Genomic DNA, 24,532 nt, shown 5'->3' with positions numbered 1-24,532 from the left:
GCAGATTCCAGAGTTCAACAAGATACACCCGAGGAACGTCCGAGGTTACATCGACTGAAACGTTATGCGAGTAACACTCAACAATAGTCCGAATAATCTAAATAATATGAATTATCAATACTTCACCTCATTCATCTTTTCCAATCCTCTCATAGTACTGTTCATCATCTATCTGACAATCACATTAACTCTCATCCTTGAGAAGCCTTTGGCCTTGGCAAGTGGTGAGTCATTAATGCCAGATATTTATAAGTTGAAGATAAACAGCTGGAGGGTAGTAGAGGTTTGTGCTAAACAATAGCAACGAGAAAGCTCAAGTCTCAAAATTATATCTGACCAAATGACAGAGGATGCCATTTTTTTTTTTTTTTTTTTTAATGGAAATCGCTCCAGATGAAGCATGAAGCTACTTAATGTCAGGAGCTAAAATAAATAAAAAAATCAAGGTCAAAAACTAATCAACAATAAGTGTTAGATGGATTCTGACTCAGAAGACAGCAATTCTCTCTTTGTCAGAAAAATTGCTCATGGAATGTGAGGACTAAAGGATGAAATAAGAGAAATTGGGAATGAAGAAGAGTCGTGAATTGCTCTTACTAGGCATGAAGAAAAATGGGTTACCATAATCTCTACAAATATATAAAAAGAACTTTGTGTGTTCGTTACCTATGGACTCAAAAACAGTTGGGCCGAGTTTTAGTAAATTTCACATAAAAGGACTTTATGTGCCTGGCAGTGTTCTTAGGTTTTGTCAGAAAAATTGCTCATGGAATGTGAGGATTAAAGGACAAAATATGGAAAGTGAGAATTACAAAACCCACAGTTCGCTTTCTACGACTATAATGAGCTGGCATTTAAAGAACTTCTCTACAAAACTGTATTTTTAATGTTTCTGAATTTTTTTAGATAAGGATTTATAATTCAAATTTGGATTATATCAGTCTTAGGGAAAAGGAGATCCACCATGACAGTTCGGGAGATAAACATAACTGAAGCATCACAAACTTTAACTATCCTTCTAATTTACTATTTTGATCTGTAAGTTGATGAATAACTGTTAAAGATAATATTAGGTTGACAAGCAAGTTCTTCCAGAATTTTTAATTTGGATTTCAAATGACGCATTTTCAAATAAGTTTTCATTATAATACCATTACTTTATATATAATTTTAAAGAGCGTTTTCATCCTATCTAATCATTTAAAAAAAACAAAACAATTGTCTTCTTTTTAGAATGTCGAATACAAGATGAAAAAATTTGCACAATTTTCTTATTTCAATTCAAGCTAGGCCGAAAAGCTGTTGAAACAGCTCATGATATCAATGAAGAGTTTGGCCCAGGAACCATTACTGAATGCACAGCACAATGGTGGTTTAAGAAATTTTGTGGCGGTGATAAGAGTCTTGAAGATGGTGAGTGTAGTGGTCAGTCATTGAATGTTGACAACGATCAATTAAACGCCTTATTTAAAGCCAATCTATGCACAACAGTTCGAGAACTTGCTTCTGAATTAGATGTAACGTAATTTCGAACCATTTAAGAGAGATTTGAAAGACAATGAAATTTGATGAAAGGGTTATTCACGGATTGAACGACAACCAAAAGAAATGCCGTTAAGAAGTGTCATCTCTTCTTTTACACAACAAGAAGGGTCAGTTTTTTGACCAGGTTATGACTTGCGATGAAAAATGAACTTCTTACGACAACTGGCAACGCTCAGCTCGGTGGTTAGATTCCAATGCAACTCCACGACACTTCCCGAAGCCAGAGGTGCACCAAAAGAAGGCCATGCTGACTGTTTAGTGGTTTGCAACCGATCTCATCCATTAGTTTTTTTTTTTAATTCAGACGAAACCATTAAGGCGTAAAAGTACTGTCAACAAATGGATGAAATGCATCAGAAACTTCGACAACAACACCCAGCATTAGTTAACAGAAAAGGTCCAATTCTTCACCATGACAATGCTCAACACGTTGCTAAACCGACCCTGCAGAAGTTGAATGAATTGGGTTATGAAACTCTGCTTCATCCACCATACTCTCCAGGTCTCTCACCCACTGACTATTACTTTTTCAAGCATCTCAACTTTCTGCATGAGAAATGCTTTAAAAACCTAAGCAATATCAAAAACGCCTTCAGCGACTTCATTCTTACCAGAACGCAAGATTTTTACGTTTCTAGCATAAATCCACTTGTTTTGCGTCGGCAAAATTATGTTGATTCTGATGGTGCTTATTTCGATCAATAAATTTTTGCTTGAGCCGAGATGTGCTCATCTGAATTTAAAAGTTAAAAACCGCAAGAACTTTCCGGTCAACCTGATTCTTTGTCCGCTGATTATTTATGAGTGGCGTTCATCAGATGTAATATATTTCAAGATTTCTTGTAAAAATAAGTAAAATTCACCAAAAGTATTAATTCAATTGTTAATGTGTTAGAAAATTACTCTCACCAGGCAGTATCTTTATATCTTTACAAAGCCATGGAGTATTGTTGCCACATCTGGGCTGGTGCATCTATCACTAGTCTCTCACTCTGCGACAGGATTCCAAAAATCTTAAGTCTGATAAGTTCCGCACGATCAGCCAAGCTCCAACCTCTGCTCCATCACTGCAATGTCACAGTCCTATGCATGTTTTACAAATACTTTAATGGAATGTGTTCAAATGAACTCATAGCACTTGTATCACTTTGATATAATACTCCCGACTAACCTGTTGGGCAGCAAAATTCCACCTCTTCACTTCTGAAATCCTTAGTTGCCGGAAAACCTACTTCTTCCTTCGGACTGCTAGACTTTGGAATTTTATTCCTTGTTTCCAGCTTTTCCGACTGTACACTAACATGTGTAAATTTAAATATAATGTGAACAGTCATCTCACCTCTCAACTCTGCACAGTCATCTGCTAGACGATCCAAAATAGTAGCCACTTACATCCAAGTGACAATATTCCTTGTTTTTTTTTTTGGGGGGGGGGACAAAAACACAAAAAAAAAACCCAACAAAAAACAAGGTTTTCAATATATAAAAAACAAAAAAAAAACAAAAAACAAAAACAAACAATATTTTCAATAAAAAAAAAAGAAAAAAAAAGTTCCATAAATGCACAACAAAAATTTTGAGATGTCTATGGAAGAACACTGAGCAATTATATTCTTTCTTTAATACTCTTATCGTTATTAAAATTAATAAAATAGTAAACTGATACTTTTTGTAATCAAAAATCTTAATATTACTATACAAATCACTGAGTATGAATTTAATAGACAACTTTTTTGGATTTTTACCAGTGAAGGAAGGAAAGAAAATCTTGATTTGTCCATATCACTTTTCTCTCTTTCTTTTTTGTTTATTTTAAAATTTTTTTTTTATTTAAAAAATTTTTTTTTTATGCATTGACTTTGAGTGACTGACCAACAATAGACTCTAAAAGATGGCAAGGGACGGGAAAATCATGTATTTAATAATTTCAACATTTCGTACTAGTCCCTATGAATCAGTTGGTTATTTGGCCACACTTAGAGACAGGGTTGATATTTATTTCCCTACCATGGTGGGAGAACGTGACACAAGGGTGGGTAAGTGAGATTTGAAGAGCAATCTTACCTGCAAAAAATGCCTGAGCAGTTTTGTCAGCATTCTCCTGCAGGGGTGTCTCAGGCGATTAGCCTGAAACTAGCCCCTTCTTAAAGAGAGAGGGTAAAGCCTGGTGGGGTGGACCTTATAGGACTGCACAAGATCAAAATTATACCGCAGCCAACAGGGAAAAGGTCATCTCGACAATGATCTATACTCTGTTGGTGTTGGTACCAAGAGATAAAATTCAAAGACAGGGTTTGTGAATTTGAGCCTCACTTTTCTTTTTTTGTAATATATGTAATTTACAGAAATTAATATCCCGGATGATGGCAGGTTGTCCTGCTAGCTAAAAATAAATATATTAGTAGAATATGTCATTTACATAATTGGAAAAAAAAAAAAAAAAAAAAAAAAAAAAAAATGATGAACAATAAGATACACTTTTCATTTTTTTTATTTCAGAATAAAAAAGAAATCAATAAAAATAAATGTCGATGGATACAAAATTTAAAAATAGCTGATAAAAAAAAAATTCTTGAGTTCATTTTTAGCAAATTCTCCCTTCAAAACACTGAGCAACGTTGGAAATTCAAATGAAATTAAATAAGGAAATCCTTACAATATTTGAAAAGCAAAACTTTTAAAATGGAAAGACAATAGAACATAAAGATTATAAAGTTACAAATATAATCTTATAAGTTATCTCCCTTTAATAGAATTCTCCCATGACGTTGTGCCAGACTAGCAGACCCATTTCTCGGCATTGCCCAAAGCGATGAAAAAGAAAGATTAGTAAGAAAAATATTATTAAATATTCTTTTTTGAATTGCTAACTATCTGTGGTTTCTTGGGTTGTTATTAATCAGATTGTATATTTTTCCAAAAGTAAATCAAAGTTATCAACAGAATTGTTTCGCTGAAAACAAACATGTATTTGTTGATTGATGGTGTGTATCATGTTATTTTTAGAAGCTAGGTTATCGTACAGCATGGTGATCATCAAGAGTAGAATCTACAGAACTGAAAGTTTATTCCTCACCTGATATTCCGTTAAGCAGTTGTTGATTTGATGACATGCATCATGACATGATACATGTCATTTTCAGGAGGTAGAAGTACCGAGGATACACATAGTTTTTATATCTAGGTAAACTTTGTTACTAAGTTCTGTAAATGATGAAGCAATCCAATATATGTAATAATTAAAAAAATCTTGCAATGTTTGGTTGTTGGAATCTTAGCATCACCGATTTTTTTTTAGTTTAAACATGTCAAACGCAGCTGATAAAAGCCACATTTGAATTTCTCTTGATTCCTGATTTTGTCTTTAATATATTACAAGAAGGAATTTGTCTATTCTTGGAATTGTTTACAAAATTGTAAGGATTTGCAAGTTTCTCACCCCCCCCCCAAATCTTCCAACTGTCTTCTGTTTATGCAAGCAAATGTACATAGTCTCATAAACTTTTCCAAATGGAAAGGCAACATATCAAAATTAGACGTGCACTCTTATAAGTTCTCTCCAGCTATTAGACCTTTCCAATAACGTCAAGCCTGAGATAAAGAGTCTTCTCCTTTATCAATAATAATAATAAAAAAAAAATCCTACAAAATAATTTACTAAAATGAACCTGGTTTTATTAGCTATTTATTTTTAGAACAATAAAATGCAATAATTACAAATATATTATGTTAAAAAAGAGAAAGAAAAAAAAAAGACGCCATTTCTCTAAGGCCAATTCTTTGAAAGACATTTTACAAATATGAGAAAGAAGAAAAAAAAAACAACAAAAAAAAACAAATATCTTTTTTGTTCTTGTCCAGAATTCCCCCTATATTAAATATATATATATATATATATATATTATATATATGTATGATATACAAACTCCTGATGGAACAAAAATGTTATATTTCAAAAATCAAGTAAATTGACCAAGTAGTTTTATTTTTAATCAAAATTTTATGAGTTAACAAAAAAGGGACTGTCTTGCATCGCCATCTTGATGAAACAAGGGCAAGTAACTATACAATAATTCAAACTTGTGAGATCAGCTTTGTAATACCTATGATTTCCCATTAATCACTTAAAATCGTTTAAAAATGATTTTCTTTATAAATATAAAACTACTTGGTCAATTTGTGTGATTTTTTTGAATATATTTTTGTCCCACCAAAGTTTTTTCTGTATTTTTTTTTTTTTTAATGTAGAAGGAATTCTAGACAACCAACTTTTCTTTTTTTTTTTTTTTTTTGCAATTTAAGGATGGAGAGTGTAGAAAACTGTACAATATAGAAAAAACAAAAAAAAACAAAAACAAAAAAAGGTAATTTGACCCTGGTTGTTTTTTTACTCTTTCTTCTTGAGTGCAATGACCAGCATTTAGCAGCAACCAGCAAAGAAGAGTTTTGGTTTTATTGGGACAAGTTTTTTTTGTTTGTTTGTTTTTTGAGAAGTGGCTGTTTAAATTCAGTCTCCAATAAGGAGGTGAAATAGGAGAATGATAGATTTTGGAAAATGTTTGATTAAAAAAAAAATTTTTTTTTTTTTTTTTAAATTGTTTTGCGCGCACAAATATATAAACTAGTGGACATAATCTGAAAAAAAAAGCAAGTTATGTCGATAAAAAACAACAACAAAAAAATATCGATATTTATATATGTACAGATGAACAATGCGATTGTTAAAAAAAAAAAAAATTGTATACTTGCTTGTAGTAAACACGTTTCAAACGGTGGATATATTCAAAGTCCTTCATTAGGTTAGATGATCACACTAGTGTATCAGAATGATTCCTATTTACTTAACTTCCCTTGCCAAGAGGGAAGGGTTTGATGCAGGTTCTGTTTTTAATACGGGGAAATCCAGCTTCCAAAAAAGGGGACACTTGGATTGGGACAAAAAATAAAAATTTCTCCACTCTAGAAGGACATATCCTTTACAGCCAAGTCCAGAAATGATGAGGTGAAATATCAGAACAGATACTACAATTTTATCTTAGTCAATGCTGATTCTACTTCATGTGATTGCAGGGCGAATATGTAAGCTACTAAATCGTTTTTAACAATTAATATATTATATACATACTAGCGACGAGAGAGGGGGGAGGCCAGCTTTGCCCAGTCGTAAAACACGCTTAAATATGATATTTTAATTTGTCCAGATTTTGTATAAATTATTATCGTTGTGATTTCAAAAGCAAAAAAGAAGTATTTCGGTGCCATCAGCAAAACTAGCATTCAAAGCTCGTGACGATATCACGGTACCAACTCGATATGCATATGAACTGATTAAAGATTAAAAATAAACTAAGATGAATGTACAAAATGTATAACGATTTTTTTTTTTTTTCAATTTTGACCCCATTTTTAATACCTTAAAAACTATTTTAATTGGTTAAAGACCCATAAAAGAACAGTTTGTAAAAAATCCAATCATTTGAGGCCCCTAACGCCATTGTGCAACCTTCAGTTTCGGAAGCAATACAGTGTGAAAATATGGAGACAGACAGATATATATATATATATATATATATGATGATTGCAACGTTTTGTCAGACGAGTGCTACTCCCTCAGACATGAGCCCAAATGTCTGAGGGAGTATCTATACAGATATGATGTTACAGAGTCTTAGCTTTGTATGACAGCTAAGTCTCTCTCTCGGTTCAAAATGTTGAGATCCAGCAACAAGCAAGAGCAAGATAGCCAGCAACAAATTAAACTGCAGACCAGCTTAAATCGGGTACTGGTCTTCCGCTTTATGGTTTTTTAAATCAGAGATTTGCTTCTCCTAGAAAGGTTGCCTTCACCACAGCTTACGGGAGCCCTCTCCACCCCAATACACATATACACACACACACACACACACACAAATATACACGGTGCTAGTTGGCCGTTGACCCAGAAAAAGAGTTCATTCGCCCTTATATATATATATATATATATATATATATATATACACACACAAGGTGAACCAAAAGTAGAAAATGTTTGTCGAAGCGTAAGAGGCAGATTTCAAAGCTGAATAAATAAAGGAAAACAGCTTGAACACTTGCATTCATAAATAACATTTAATTTTCATTCTCATCATCTATATAAAAGCCAAGTATGTCCAAGGATGGAATACTGCTGCCATATCTGGGCAGGAGCTGCTAAAAACAGCCTATCCTGCCTTGACAGAGTACAAAATAGACTTTGTGGCTTAGTGGGGGATGCCCTTTTCTCTACCCTGCAACCTCTCTCCCACAGAAGAGACGTTGCGAGCCTATCCTTGTTTTATCGTTATTTCCATGGCAGGTGCTCGTCTGAACTCCAATCTCTGGTCCCCTCTCGCCAATCTTTCACGAAAAACACCCGTCTAGCTGAATCCACTGTGAAAAATTTCCCCCACTCTATATCTGTGCCTAAATCAAAACGTGGATTCCATGAACAAAGCTTCTTTCTTAGAACTGCATGCCTGTGTAACTCTGTTCCGTCTGCTTGCTTCCCACCGGACTACAACTTGGATGTCTTCAAGTCCAATGTTAACAAATTCCTAATGAACCGCCCCCTTAAGTAAACACTTCATCAAATCTCCACACTAACGTAATGTACTTGCAATAACCCTTATCCCTGAGTGGCTTCCGGGCCTTGATAAGTGGTGATCACTGTGTAAAAAAAAAAAAAAAAAAAATTAATATAATTGTCTTATAACATGTACTTGTACGTATACATGATCTCTAAATCAAAGTTGTTTTTTTTTTTTTACTGTCCACCTACTTTTGACTCACCTTGTATATGTTAGTCAGACAATTCCCTGATGAAAGCCTCTGTATAGCTTAATTGCCATAAATATATTTTCATACCTTACTATCTAGCTCTGTTAATGTACTGAGCACCATTGCAGTAAATACTGAAAATCAATATATAAGATATTATATCTCATAATATTTTATATAGATACACAAAATAAATATATATGCGTGTAAATTTAGTTTGCTTGTAATGGGGATCTGAGCACTCTAGGTAGCTGATAATGTAAATATAGGAAGCATTATAAATTTCTCATTATACAAGACAATTATCTGTGAATGAACACATAAGATGATGGCAGCAAACTCGGTATTGAGTATTGCCATCAGTTGTTAATTTAATTGAGGTGTGAGCTTTTACAAACTTGCCAGTCTCTTAAACAATTGATTGGTTGTCTGTTTTTGTTTTACGACATATCAACCCTTTTCGGGTTATTTAATGCCGAATCCAAAGATTTTGAAGAAAAATTTTTTAATAGAATATATTTGTTGTTTTCAAGCCAATTTCTATTTAACCCATAGTTGGGACCCTAACAGGTACTACCACTCCGGGTCAGAGTGGATCTGGGAGCAATGGCAATTAAAGGGTGGCTCCACACTCCCCAAAGCCCGCAAGCTGGGGCCTCACCACTGGATATGGTTTAAGGTCACATCCAGGACCAACAATAATTGGGGACATGCTGTTTTTTATGCAAGCTCTTGATTGGGCTCAATCTTTGTTGACTATTATCTGCCATTTCAAACCTGGCACAGATTGGCACTCTTTACCATATATAGTATGTTATGAAAATATATATGTGGCAGTTAAGCTACACAGAATACTTTGTGTTTCATTCTCGTGAGAATTCATCATGTGATGAACATACATATTTCTGTGGAAATTTTTTTTGTTCACTTACATTCCCTTTTCATATATACCAATCCTCATTTAAGAAGCTCAATGTAATTACAGAGCATATAATGAATGAATGGCAAAAGTCTATATTCCAAATTTCAAGATGTTGACCATCTTACAATTTATTCCTTTAATTCAGTTGACATTTACAATTCTTGACAGTATCTGTTTTGTAGCACAACATCATTCATTTAATTATTATATCAATCAGTGAATCTATTTTGCCCTTAACTCATCAGAAAAAATAGCAACAATCAATCCAAGAAAAGGAAATAAAATTCATTTGGGCATGATTAAAAAAATCCAAAAATTGGAAGAGAAACTGCAATTACCTTATTATTTATTTACATTACGCCATTTCGAACTAATTATATATATATATATATATATATATATATATATATATATATATAATGACAGTTGCTGTCAGAGGGTCGTGATGGACCAAGGTGAGATAATATTAATTTTGTTATTTTTCTTGATGAATTAGACAATCACTCTTAACGGTGGGAAGAGGAATCCTAAGGTTTGCAGTGATTTCACTGTGATAAAGCCCACCTTCATATTAATTTATCAACTGGTTCCTCTGCAAATTATAATACTTCTGTGGCCAGTATCATACTTAGATGGTGGTATATGATAGATATATTTATATCTGAAACACAGCAAATGGCATTTAATAGAAAATATTGATCTTGCAAATTAATAATAATGAAGTTATATCCCTGTCTGTTTGTTCACAATGGATGTCATCTATGACGTCATCTATGACATGCACTGTAAATAAACAAACAGAAATAAAACTTTAATATTATCATCTATCTATAATATAAAAGCGAAAATGTGTGTATGTACATTCGCTTTTTGCGTATGTCCAAGAAAGGCTTTTTTTTCAGAGAAGCGGTCGGTCGGCTCACAGCTTCTTAAAACTTTTTATATCACATAGAAATTATAATATCTCCGAGTTAACAACGGAGCTCGCCTGTCTATTTAATTTGCTCGACTTCGGGAAGATAAATCTTCAACATTTGTCGCTCGCCGCATGTGGATTAGTCTTTTTCCTATAATAAAAGTGACACTAATTCTGGCAGTATTTTCCGTCTATCAGAGGAAATATCTGAAAGCAAGCAGCTTTGATCAATGTGGAAATATTTTTCTTATATCAAACAATTGCTATTCAATTTGGACAAGGGGAGCTTCCCCCCCCCCAACATCTTGGGAAAATAAAAATAAAAAAACGCGTTCCCGCAGTAAATAAAATACTATCCCGCCGTCAAAGTTGACCTCATTAAGTCATTAAAACGTGCACCTGCCAAATCTAAGTAATTAAATAAATTCAAACCTGTTTCTGTTAGTATCTCGCGGTGGGCCAATGGTTAACGTCGCACTCTTTTTTTCACACTTTAATTTCCAACTTCGCCTCAAGGGTTCGGGTTCGATCCTCATACTCACCTACCAAAAAAAATTTTTTATTTTATTTTAACCCCCCCCCCCCCGGGAGTTTTGATTTACCCAAAACAACATACCCCTCCAAACACCTGGGCAACGCTGGGTACTCCCCCCCCCTGCTAGTCTATATATATAAAAGCGAAAATGTATGTATGTATGTATGTATGTATGTATGTACGCTTTTCCTCGGTGCCCACAAAAGGCTTCTTTCAGAGAAGCGCTCGCTTGCTTCACAACTTCTTAAAACTTTTTATATCATCTATAAATTGTAATATCTCACACTTAACCACGGAGCTCGCCTGTCTATTTAATTTTATTGACTTTCAAACGTTAATTATTCCACATTAAACAGAGTTAAAAAAAAAGAAAAAGTGTTATTTATAATATATTGTCGACCTTTAATATATCCCAAAGTTAAATCAGTCTTAACATCATGACCGATATATTGACCAAGTTTGGTGATGATTGATCAAGCAATATATCCACAAAGTTATATACAAACTAACCTGACCAAAAACATAACCTCTTCTACAGCAAAGGTTATAAACTTTCATATCCTAATTTTTATTTTTTTTTATTTTTTCAAAGTTTAAACATAAAATTTTCTTTTCTTTAGAACACCAATATATTAGGTTGGTGCAAAAATAATGTTTTTTGATATATTTGGCATATCTGATTTTTTTTTGATATATCTGATTAAAAAACGTTATTTTCACACCAACCTAATAATAGCACCAATCGCAAAATATTACTAAGTAATAAAATTCATTCTCACCTTAATGTTTTAGCCTTCTGTCAGATTTACGAAATATTTCAGAAATTCGCAGATAACCCATTAACTATTAAGTAAACAAAGTATTAAAAAAAAAAAAGTGTTATTTATAATATATCGTTGGAAATAACTTCTAACGTTTACTATACAAATACTCGCACATTTACCAGAGCACCAGAATCAAATCAGCAGCAGGATCAAATATTAACACAGAGATTCCACCGACGCAATTGGGGGGTTACCATCTTTAACTGGGGATTTAGCCGTAACACTGCTTTCACTTTTCAATCGACGGTAAGATCTAGTCTTAGGGGTCATACGTACACCTTTCATACCAGCCGCGCTGTAAGTGTCTGTAACTGCCGCGCCCGGTGCCTGATTGCCCTGGGAAGATCTGCGGCTAAAACTACTAGACCGGCTCTTGCTAATCGGACGATCCGTCAGAGGTGACGTATCACCCCCTGTGGAAGAATGGCTAACGCCGTTTTGGGTGGTATCATGGTTGGACTTTCTCCTGCGGTCAGAAAAAAGATTCTTCCAGGATCTGTAGGTAGATTTCTGTTTGTTGTTGGTGTTCAGGTTGTTCGGTTCTGGGGAAACTACCATCTGCCCCATTGAATTGTCCTTACTGGAAATGTTGAAGAAATTTGGATTTGAAACGGATTTACGCATTTTCTTGGTTTCCCCGTTATCGAAGAAATTTTTTAATTCAGTTACACCCGCTGTTGGTGTCTCGTATACGCCATTCGACTTCTTGCCGACGTTTCCATAGTACACTCTACTTACGCGATAGCTCGTCAAACTACTGCTGTCACAGTACAAACTGTTCCGCAGATTTTGTAATCGTGGGAATGGAACGGGAGGAATCTCAACGGGATTTACTTTTTCCGTCTCTGCTGGTGGGGAAGTTGTGTCTTGGTCGGGTTTTTCCAGTCGAGACATTTTGAGATAGGTGTTCAGGTCCTCACAACTGCGCGACTTTAACCTGTTCCGTAGTTTTGATTCGTTGCTTGTCTGATCAGCGTCACCTTCTGTTGGGGGCTCGGGTGATTGACAGGCAGTTAAATATTGAGAATTTGTGTCGTTGTCCCCTTCAGATTCAAAGACACCGGAAAAACGCTCCACTTCAACAGGGCTTGGTAAGCTTTCTGACTGAGAAACCAACCTTGGTTTCCGCAGGTTTGGATGTAGATACCCGGGTCGTTTCGCTGCCGAACTCATTTCGGGTACGCTCTGATTTGATTCGTCGATAGGTCGCCGCTGGAGTGCTGGCTGACTATGGGATGGATGGAGGCGCAATGAACGAAAATCCGGGACAAAGGCTTCCGAAGGTGGAGAAAAGTCTGCTAATCCTGTAGTAGAACGTGTTGGAAGTGGTGGGGGGACATCTCCATTGGTTAAACTGTGGAAAAAAAAAAAAAAAAAAAAGAAGAAATAAGTAAAAGAAGAGATGTTTAAAAAAAACAAAACAAAAAAAAACTCTATCACAACTTGTTGCAATATTTCTGGCATAATTTTACTGAGTAGATATTTATCTCCCTCCCACAATTGGGGGATGTGACACAAGGTTGGATTGGTTGGTTGTTTTTGTTTTATGGCACATCAACACTTTCCAGGTTATTTAATGCCGAATCCAGAGATTTTGAAGAACAATTTTTTAATAGAATATATTTGTTTTTTTTTTTCAAGTCGGTTTCTATTTAACCCATAGTTGGGACCCTAACAGGTACTACCACTCCGGGTCAGAGTGGACCTGGGAGCAATGGCAATTAAAGGGTGGCTCCACACTCCCTCAAAGCCTGCAAGCTGAGGCTTCATCATTGGATATAGTTTAAGGTCATATCCAGGACCCACAAGGTTGGATGGTGGGCAGAATTGAGTCAGCACCATAAAGAAGAAGCACTCTGGCCCTGGAAAAATACCTGAGTAGTCCCTGTTGACATTCCTCAGTGAGGGCACCTCAAACAACAAGGCATAAACTTTCTCCACTGGAAAGACGGAAGGCAAGGCCTGGGATGGTAATCCTCCTAGAGCTATCCAGAAGGGATGCCTTCACCCAACAGATAAAAGGCCACCAAAATGGCCTAGTCTGTCAGAATGATTGTCAAGATCAGAACTTCAACTGGTATGTATTTCCGATCGCAACAGAACACCAAATGGACGGTACCAACTGAAAAAATTGGTTGTGCTAAGTATGATTGCAATGATTTGAACGATTATATTTATAGACAAATGTGAAAAGAACGAATCAATCATATATCAGAATCGCTTTATAAAATATATATATATTTTTTTTATTTTTTTATTTTTTATTACATTTTCACCCCAAACAAGGCAAATTGCCACTTTGGTGTAGGGGGCTACTATCAGGGGCAACAACTACTGGGGTACTATGTAGGGATTTGGGCAGCAAGGTGTCGGTTCACGTTACACTTGAATTTCTGCACGTCAGTACTGTTGGGGAAGCAGGGACCTGGAATGGAATTCCAGAGTCTAGCGGTTCTGGGGAAGAAACTATTGGAGTAAAAAGATCTTTTACATCTAGGGATCTCTACAGTGTGGGGGTGGGATTTAGCAGCCTGTCGGGTTTGTCGAGGGTGCTCACATCGTGGGGGCACAAGTGATTGCAGTTCGTCAGAGCATTCACCACTAAAATACTTGTAGAACAGGCAGAGGGATGCAACATTTCGTCGATGGGACAGAGGCTGAAGCTTAGATGCCAGTTCAGGGCCTATCAGGTTTGCGACTCTCTTTTGAACCTTGTCAAGGAGCGAGAGACTAGTAGCAGATGCACCAGCCCAGATGTGGCAGCAATACTCCATACATATATTGAATCACTTTGAATTTTTCAGTTGTAAGTTTTCGTCTTGATACATAAGGAAAATCACTGCCGATCCTGACTGAATTAATATCTTTTTTTTCTTTTTTGTTTTTTACCTGAAATACTTTACAAAGTTCCTATGACTGGAATGATACTACCAAATTTTGCTTGGAACAACTACATTTAATATTTGCAATTGGATAATTTTTTTTTTCTCTATGATAGTTACCGTATATTTCATTGTATAAGACGACTCTTAAAGTTTAAAAAAAAAATCATCTTTAAAAACCAATATTTCAAAAGACACCGGATGTTACAATCTCTAGCCTAAGCTAAACAAATATGGTTTCGTGATTAAGCAGTCATCTTATACAAAGGATATATTTATTTAAAAAAATTTTTTTTTATTACATTTTCACCCCAAACAAGGCGCATTGCCACTTTGGTGTAGGGGGCTACTATCAGGGGCAGCAACTACTGGGGCACTATGTTGGGATTTGGGCAGCAAGATGTCGGTTCACATTACACTTGAACTTTTGCATATCAGTACAGTTAGGGAAGCAGGAACCTGGAATGGAATTCCCGAGTCTAGCGGTTCTGGGGAAGAAACTACTGGAGTAGAAAGATCTTTTACATCTAGGGATCTCTACTGTGTGGGGGTGGGATTTAGCTGCCTGTCAGGTTTGTCGAGGGTGTCTACGTCGTGGAGGCACAAGTGTCTGCAGTTCGTCAGAGCATTCACCATTAAAATACTTGTAGAACAGGCAGAGGGATGCAACGTTTCGTCGATGGGACAGAGGCTGAAGCTTAGATGCCAATTTAGGGCCTGTCATAGTTATTCAAATTTGCTCCAATTTTGTACTTTGTTTTATCTGACGGTTGCCTTATATGCCGAAATATACAGTATTTTTTGTCTGCCCCGAATATATTTTATGTATTATTCTTACTCCGTTCTCATGTGAAATAAGTACATTAAGATGATCACAATATTAAACCAAATATGACAACGACAACAAAGAACAAAAAAAGGAATTGTCACACTTATTTCCTTGTTATTAATAGGGCTGTGACAACAGCATATTCTTTTCATTGTTTTTACACTCGAGGATATATCTGACATTGTTAGACACAGTTAATCAACCGAGAACGACATCACTCTTATTTTGAAGTGATTATCGACACTTCAAAGATGTAAAGAGACATTGCGGCCATTTTTTTTATTCTTTGACAACTTTTTCTTACCTCTGTGGTTTGTAATACAAACCCAATAAATCATACCTGGTTGATATGCCGTCAAACAAACCAGACTAACAAACATTTATTCCCGTATCATGCCAGGTATATTAACTACTTTCTTTGTACTTTTTTCTTCATTAGTAAATTAATAACTATGACTTGGATAACAGAATATTAACATTAGTTTGACTCTCGAGTATATATCCGACACAATTAATCAACCGAGAACCACATCACTCTATATAAAAGCATATAAGATATCAATGGATACACACTCGAGAGTCAAAACAATGAAAAGAATATGCTGTTGTCCTAACCCTAGTAATTAAAATAAAGAATGATTTTCTAAGTAAACATGGCTTTTCAAATTACAATCATCATGAACTTGTTAATTCTGAAAAATATGGAAACGACTGAGCAATTTACCTCAAATCGCCAAAACAAATTAAATTTATTGAGATTAATGTAATGTAAATAATAGCTTCCAGCAAACACATCTTTTGAAACTCTTTAACACATTTGCTGCCAACTACAAGTATTCTCGTACTCTTTTGGGCAAGATCAAAGTGTAGTATCTATTCTTCAGATGCTGCACTTCCATTTCTCGTTCTCTTTCAGTGGAGGACAAATCCTTCACGATTGAGACATTTTTTATTTTTGTACCTTTTCTCCACGTTAAAAAACGATCCTGGTGTCTAACTCTGTCCCGTGGGGAGGCATTGTAAATAGGTACAAGTATTCTCGTACCCTGGTATTTGCTATGTCTTGCCTGCTACGAGTAAACTCGTAGTAACGAAATTCTTTTTCTAATAACTTTAACTAGCATCTTTAAATAACACATATTATCTTGTATTTGGTCTCTGCCATGTATTTGTTTTTCTATTGAATACGTAAATAAGTTATAAGTTGAATGATTCACTATGAATAAAAGCTGATTTGAATTATTTTTATTACAAAAAAATATACAAACTGATAAAAACTGACATTTATAAAGAGTGGCCCCTGCAATCCTTGCAAAAAAAAATGGCTAATTTCTATAAAAAAAGTTATTTTATTACAAACAATATGCAAACTGGAAACACTGACGATTCCTTTAGTAAAAAAGATTTGTGACAATTCCTTTAAAAATAAATAAATACAAATTTAATATATATTCCGTATTATTAATCATATGGATTATTTGTTGACTTTATTTTTTGGAGTTCGCAGAAAAAATAGCTTGACAATGACGATTTAATAGAGCTATACCTGGCAGCGAATGTGTTAAAGTTGAAGAAAAAAACAAAAAAACAAATCTAGAACTGTTTCTTACTTTGGTAAATGTTCAGGCCGTGGTGGTGGAATAGAAGATTGCCCAGAAGTGCGCCTACTGCTTTCTGGAACAAAAAAAGAAAAGAAAAATCATATTTACATTGAAGTTAAAAAAGAAGAAAAAAGAAAATGGTGCAAGACTACAGTTCGACCTAAATCGAAATTGATATATATACACACTCGAGAGTCAAAACAATGGAAAGAATATGCTGTTGTCCTAGCTCTAGTCATCATGGAGTAAAAATGTCATATTCCAAAAATCATATAAATTGATCTAATTTTTTTTTTTTTAAAAAGGAAATCATTTTTAAGCGATTAATATAAAATCATTAGTATTACAAGACTGATCTAACAAGTTTAAATTATTGTGGAGTTATCTGCCCTTGTTTTTTCAAGATGGCAACACGAAACAGTCCCTTTTGCTTATTCATAAAATTTGATTTAGTTAATTAAAAAAAAAAAAAATCTACTTGATCAATTTACATGTTTTTTTTGAATATGACAACTTCATTCCGTGACGGGTATACACATTATAAAGATTTTTGGTATTTTTTTTTTTTATTAGCTTAAATTCTGGACGAGTGGATCTGAGAGCAATGGCAACAAATGGGTAATCTACACTTCCTAAATTCGGGCCACACTATTGGATGTAGTTGAAAGGCATAGCCAGGACCAAGTTGAGATAAACAATTTGAATAGTTGACAGGGTTGGGAAACGGGGTAGGTTGAAAAATATAAAAGGTGGGAAGGGCTGAGAAATATAAATTTTTAGAGTAAGGGGAGAGTATGTGAACACTTTGCCCAAGAATGTCTAGCTGAATCTTATCTATTGATAAAACTATGAAATAACTTGCAATAGTTACACAAAATTAGTGTATTCTTTTTCAACACTACTTCGGACAGACTATGGTCACTTTTTTTTTTTTAGTATTCATCCTTTTGAGGATCGACAGGAACAAAATTAGTCAAAAGGGATGGATGGTCAGCATTTAGAGCTATTTTTTTCCCCATTGACTTTTCGTGTAAAATTGGTACTTATGATAGAAATAGAAGGATAAGATTAGAAAAATTTTAAAGAAAAAATGTTACACATTTTTTTCTTTAAAATTTTTCTATTTTGCTGCCCATGGCCCAGGCAATACTGGGTAGCCAAGCTAGGCTAATATAGCTAATATAAAAAAAAATTCAATCTGATTTTGTTGAAGTTACACTTAAATAGCATTTCACCTGATAAATTGGTATTTGATCCTGCATTACCAGTGAATTACAGGAATTTTCAGTCCGTGTTCTTCATATAAGAAATTCCAATTGATTTCATAGATTACATAATCTTTTCAGCTCAATTCCTTCTTTAGCTAAAATTCCTAGTTTATTTTCATTGAAATATCGTTCAACTGATGGTAGTTGTGAAGATAAAACATATGCTTGTGGATATTAAATATTTCAAGGATGAGAGTTCATATAGAAACATTGTTTTAATTTGAATAAAATAAAATACGCACCAAGTGCGCTTGAAAGACAAATCACAACGTAATATTAGGAAAATAAACAAATATTTTAATTGTTTGAAATTTATCACAAATATATTTCAGAGGTATACTCCATCTTCAGTATGTTGTTTTGTTTCTTTTTTTCTTTTCTTCTTCCTTGCCATGTTGTAAAGTTGGAGAAATAATATATGAACTCTCATCCTTGACGTTATTCTCACGTTGCCTACGCACAGTTCAAACATTTCAAAATACAACCGCTGAGATACAACGCGTGACTCTTTACAAACAGACTTCTTTCTCCAACTTTTCAACATGGCAAGGAAGACAAAAAGGAGAAAAAAAAAAAGAAACAAAACAACACACTGAAGATGGAGTATACCTCTGAAATATATTTGTGATAAATTTCAAGCAAGTAAAATATTTGTTTATTTTCCTAATATTACGTTGTGATTTGGCTTTCAAACGCACTTGATGCGTATTTTATTTTATTCAAACATGTTCACAGTTGTTTTTTTGTTTTTTTTTCAAATTAAAACAATGTTTCTATATGAACTCTCATTCCTTGATGTAAAAATATTTTGTTTTTTTTTACATTTCTGTCAACAAACCAATTTTAAGTTTTCTTTTATTGAGTTATAAACTTGAATGGATTTTATCCTTTCTGCCCACCTACTTTCAGCTTCTTTCTGATGATGATGATGATGGTGGTGGTGATAGTGGTGGTGGTGGTGGTGGTGCCATTGCTGGTTTGTTTGTTTGTTAAGCATCCTTCATCATGATGATTTTTTGTTGGCATTCGTTTCCCCAATATCTTTCTGTTAGGAATTATTTCTAGAAGGATAGCAGGTGCTTACGAGAGAGATCACCTGAAGGTTGCCAACATCCCTAAGTGAAAGTGTTTCTGTGGAACGAACTGGGTTCGAACTTGGCACACCCAGGTTGCATATCCGTATCGTTAACCATTGAGCCACATCATCCTGTGGCTTCTGCTGCTACTGATGATGATGATGATGATGATAGTGGTGGTAATGGTGGTGGAGGTAAGTGCCAAACTTTCTTGTCAGTGTCAAAATGGCAGTTTGTTTGACTTGGATTGTTTCATCGAATACGATCATTGATTGATATATGTTTCTAGATCAATTAGGTACTTAAGGAGAAATAATAATACATAAACGACAATATTAACTGCTGATACTTTACATTATTGTATCAATAAATGTTCAAATGTTTTTGTTTATTAATGCTCTATCTAGAATACTGAGCATCCTCTTCAAGATAATATTTATTTGATAATACTCATATTTTCAAATTCTTATTTATTCTAATACTTTGCTGGGGCCCTATGTACCGTTCATAACTTTATATATATATATATATATATATATATATATATATATATATTAAAAAGTTTGACTCATGTCCAGGTAACCTACATCTAAAATTTCAAGTGTTTAGACCTAAAATTGGCGGAGGAGTTTGCTAGAGAGCGCAGAAGTCAAATCTTTTGAACTTTGACCCCAAAGCCAAAAACCGATTAAAAAAAATTGCCCTATGTCTGAATACACTTTAATAAAATTTCAACGTTTAGACCAAAAGTTGGCTGAGTAATTAGTAGAGATCGCAGAGGTCAATTTTTTTTAAACTTTGACCCCAATTTTGACCCCTTAACATTTGTTCTTTTGGGCTCAAATCAAATAAAAAAGTTTGATCCATGTCCAAATAACCTACATCTAAAATTTCAAGTGCTCAGACCCAAAATTGGCGGAGGAGTTTGGTAGAGTTTTCAATGGTCAAATTGTTGAACTTTGACCCCTTGACAGGCAAATTTCTGGCTGAAAACCGATTAAAATAATTTTCCCAAATCTTAATACCCCTTATGTCAAATCTTGAGTCTGTAGACTGAAAATTCACAGAGTAGTTTGGTAGAGAAATGTACAGAAACACACACACACGCACAAACAATTTCACTTTTATAGATATACTAGCATTTCAGCCCGGCATTGCCCAGGTGTTTGGAGGTGTATGTCGAGCAAAAAAAAAAAAAAAAAAAAAAAAAAAAGCGGCCAATTTTTTTTTTACTTTGACTCCTATTATAACCCCTTAACATTTATTGTTTAGGGCTCAAATCAAGTTATTAAGTTAGATCCATGTCCAAGGAACCTATATCTAAAATTTCAAGTGTTTAGACCCAAAATGGGCGGAGGAGTTTGGTAGAGTTCTCAAAGGTCAAATCGTTGAACTTTGCCGCTTAACAGCCGAATTTCTGGCCGAAAACGGATCACAAAGATTTTCCTAAATCTCAGTATTCTGTATATCAAATTTCGAGTGTAGACTGAAAATTGACAGAGTTATTGCATAGGAAAATGTAGACACACAGACACGTTCACATTTCTAGATATAGATATATTTGAAAACTGAAATGGGATTATTGATTCAAATAATCACTAAAGAGGTTTAATGGATAAATAATCAAACATTAAATGATGTAAATTTGAAAGAGAAAATGGCGGTACCAAGTGAAGGTAGGATTAAGTTCCAACTTTCTTGCAAGATTCTGGGAAGTTCTTCTTGATGTTGAGTACAAACAGACACATGTGTGAGTGCTTGCAATCTTTTCGCTTCTGTCACATAGTCTTCCAAATGATGTGATGTCTCTTGGCCGGGCTTGAAAAATAAATAAAACAGCACACATAGGTTTTGAAATTCCAACAGAAAAAAAAAATTAAAAGTAGATAAAATATAAAAGTATATTAAAACAAGAAAAAAAGTCCATAGATGAGATACAATAAATAAAAATTTTGAACAGAAAAAAAAAATATATTCTGTGGGATTATACACACACACACACACACACACACTATATATATATATATATATATATATATATATATATATATATATATATATATATATATATATATATATATTTTAATTTGGAAACAGATGAATCTCACAGGTAAGAAATTCATTTTTATAACACGAATAGGTTAGATAAATTAAGTATAATAGGAAACTAGATCTAGTATTTGTAACATGTCTTCTCCTTAAGATCAAGGGAGGTGGTGTTTGATCAACACTGCTGAGGAGCCATGATGTAATATACCGTTTTGTTTTTAAATCCTCGAAATGGTGTTTCATGGTAATCAACTGATGATCCCTTAAATTACATTAGTACTATAGTGAATTCGAGAGAGCAAGTTGATGCAGTGATTGCAGGTTATTAAATGATTGACTGACTAAATAGTTTTTTTAACGAATGATAAAAATTTTTTTTTTTTTTAGAGTTTTAAAGGTTAAAAACTTCCAAGACTATATATATATATATATATATATATATATATATATATATATATATATATATATATATATATACACACACACACACACACACACCTTTTGTTAAAGTTTTTTCCTCTGAGGAGAAAAGCCTATCTTTTAAACTCCATGGAATAAGGAATTTTTCTCACTTTTTCTCTTATTCCTTGTTTTGAATAAAACATTGTGAATTTAATTCTACAATATCGTGACATCTGTTACTTTATATATATATATATATATATATATATATATATATATATATATATATATATATATATATATATATATGGTAAAGGAAGAGGAAATCAATAATTTCAATATATAAGCAAACCATTTATAACAGTTTAAAATAGACTAAATCACTAAATATGTAATAATTTAACCGGTAAATTAACCCAGAAGGATCTAAAAATTATAGAGTAATAATTCTATTCAAATATAAACCAATATAATAAATGATTAAAATCAAAATATTATATTAACTAATTAGTAGAAAATATAGAAAATTAAAATTGAATAATGTGGTTATATAGGAGTTCTTTCCCTTTGTTTGAATTGATTTGATTGTACAGTAATTAAAATCATACTGCTTTGTTTACGACAGAGAAGGTGGAAAACTAGAGATTTATTATATAACTTAAGTACATAAATAGTACGATAAGGAGTTAAATATTATTAGAAAAGGATGTGAATAATCTTTTTTAAATAAAGAAATATACGAAACTAAGGCTAATGAAGAGGTTACTAAGTAAATATATGTATCTAGATATGAAAGTCTCAGATTTTATAGTAAATTATTTAAAAACAAAAAAACAAACAAACAAAACCAATAAACTAAAATTAAAAGATGATTTAAATATTAAATATAAAAACACAAAAATTAAATAACAATTATCTAATAAATAAAATAAGAAATACAAAAGTAAGTTAAATACACAATTCAATATTAACCGATAAAATGAAGGATGGAGAGGTGAGTGTCACTGCTTGTATTAGTAAATAAGAAATTGTGTAAGCTTTTGCATAGGTATTTTGTGCCTGATGATTAGTCATTTTGGAATACCTTTTACTGGAATAATGTTTAAGCTTGTCCAAATGGTTATGAAATGATTGTAACACTAAAGAAATATAATAAACATATTGTGATATTTTCTTGTCTTGGTTATTGCGAAATTATAATATAAAATTTATTATATAACGCAAGTACATAAATAGTATAAGGAGTTAAATATTATTAAAAAAGGATGTGAATAATCCTTTTCATTACAGTGTTTTTAAAGAAAATAGAGAATAATCAATGTTGGAACCGATAGATTTAAATAAAGGGTACTTGTACAGTTTAATAAAGACATTCAAAAATGAAAATATCGAAAAAAAAAAAAACGTTATATTGTACGTATCCGTTTTGGACTGAAGATCTCCGAAAAAAAAATTTAATGTAATTTTATCGAGTATTTTTTTTTTTTTAAGCGAAAAAACACGTTCTTATGAGAGCGCGTTGAAGTCGGCCATTATGGAATGTTTTAAACACGCCACGAGGAGATAACTCCAGTTAAAGCGCCGACACTCCCTCCCCATCTTTAATACTAGCTTTTCTTCCTAAAAATCGAACCTTTTGCTCGGGATCATAACAAATTGTTTTTTCGCTGTAAAAAAGAAACTACTTGATGAAATTAAGTGAAATTTTTTTTCGGGGGACTTCGTTCCATAATGCATATATACATTATAACCTTTTCCCAATATTTTCATTTTTTAATGTCTTGGTTAAACTGTACAAGTACCAAATAAAGAAATATACAAAACTAAGGCGAATTGAGAGGTTACTAATATGTATGTAGATAGATAATTGTGTAAGCTTTTGTACATGTATTTTGTGCCTGAGGATTAGCCATTTTGGAATACCTTTTAGTGAAATAATGTTTATGCTTGTCCAAATAGTTATGAAATGACTATAACCATAAATAAATATAATAAACATATTGTGATATTTTGTTGTCTTGATTATTGCAAACTTATAATATATATATATGTGTGTGTGAACTCGTTTGTCTGAGGAATGATCTACTAAAGTACTCTTACAATTTTGTGTCTGCAAAGTTGAAACTTGATGAACAGGGGATTCAGACCTGCGAAACAAATTTGATTTGTTTTTTTTTAACTGGTAAAAATAGCTGCTAAGGGGTCAAATTTGAAAAAGTTTGAATTTGGCAGGCATAAGTCGAAGTAAACGTGTATACATTTAACAATGTTAATTTTTTTATACGTTTAAGTTTTGATATGCATGTGTATTTAGCTCAGATGGTAATGAATAATGCTGAAAATGCATAAGTTTTTGGGCTCAGTTCCACGTTGTCGTATGCGGCCGCAACCGAGATCGAACTCACTAAATGAGTTTGCAGTGTAATTCAAATCTTGTTCATAGCTGAATACTTGATGCTTCGCCAGGGCTATCAAGGGTATTTTTTTATCATGACGCCATCACTAGATGGGTTGCTTACCACGGCTTAAGAGAGGTTGAAGGTTCAATCCTCAGTGTGGGCGAAACTGAAAAATATAATTGTGAATTACTTAGGACTTCTTCCTTAGTCGTGGCTGATAGAATGAGAACATGCTACTCCTGTTTGTGATTCTGTACAGATTCCTGTGTTTAACAGAAAGATTCCCAGAGTTCAACGAGATACACCTGAAGAAGATCAGAGTTTACATTGACATAAACGTTATGAAAATAAGGTACTCTTACAGAATTTAACACGGATCCTCAGAATTTTCCGTCAATTATGGCCCAGGCTCAACTGGTAATCATCAGGTTAAGCCAAGCGTTGTTCAAATGTTGAAACACTAAAATCAACATTTTTTTTTTTTTTTTT

The 24,532-nt window shown here is 33.5% G+C and overlaps 2 protein-coding genes across 3 annotated transcripts in view; one reads left to right on the top strand and one right to left on the bottom strand.

The window, feature by feature from the left end:
* Positions 1-24,532, top strand: part of LOC145285901 (serine--tRNA synthetase-like protein Slimp) — a 378,960-nt gene that overhangs the window by 350,523 nt on the left and 3,905 nt on the right. The gene's annotated exons all lie outside the window — the stretch shown is intronic.
* LOC145285900 (uncharacterized) overlaps positions 11,000-24,532 on the bottom strand; it is a 202,720-nt gene continuing 189,187 nt past the window's right edge. Inside the window, exons 6-8 of the mRNA XM_080134367.1 lie at positions 20,861-21,011; positions 16,859-16,922; positions 11,000-12,891 (exon numbers count right to left, since the gene is read on the bottom strand). Coding sequence (XP_079990493.1) covers positions 11,694-12,891; positions 16,859-16,922; positions 20,861-21,011 — 1,413 coding nt within the window. The 3' untranslated portion in view covers positions 11,000-11,693. The remainder of the gene's footprint in view (positions 12,892-16,858; positions 16,923-20,860; positions 21,012-24,532) is intronic.

This window comes from Euprymna scolopes, chromosome 10 (genome assembly GCF_053919585.1).
Source record: "Euprymna scolopes isolate OS-2025 chromosome 10, ASM5391958v1, whole genome shotgun sequence".
NCBI lineage: Eukaryota > Metazoa > Mollusca > Cephalopoda > Sepiida > Sepiolidae > Euprymna > Euprymna scolopes.
This window is presented reverse-complemented; position numbering and strand designations above follow the sequence as displayed.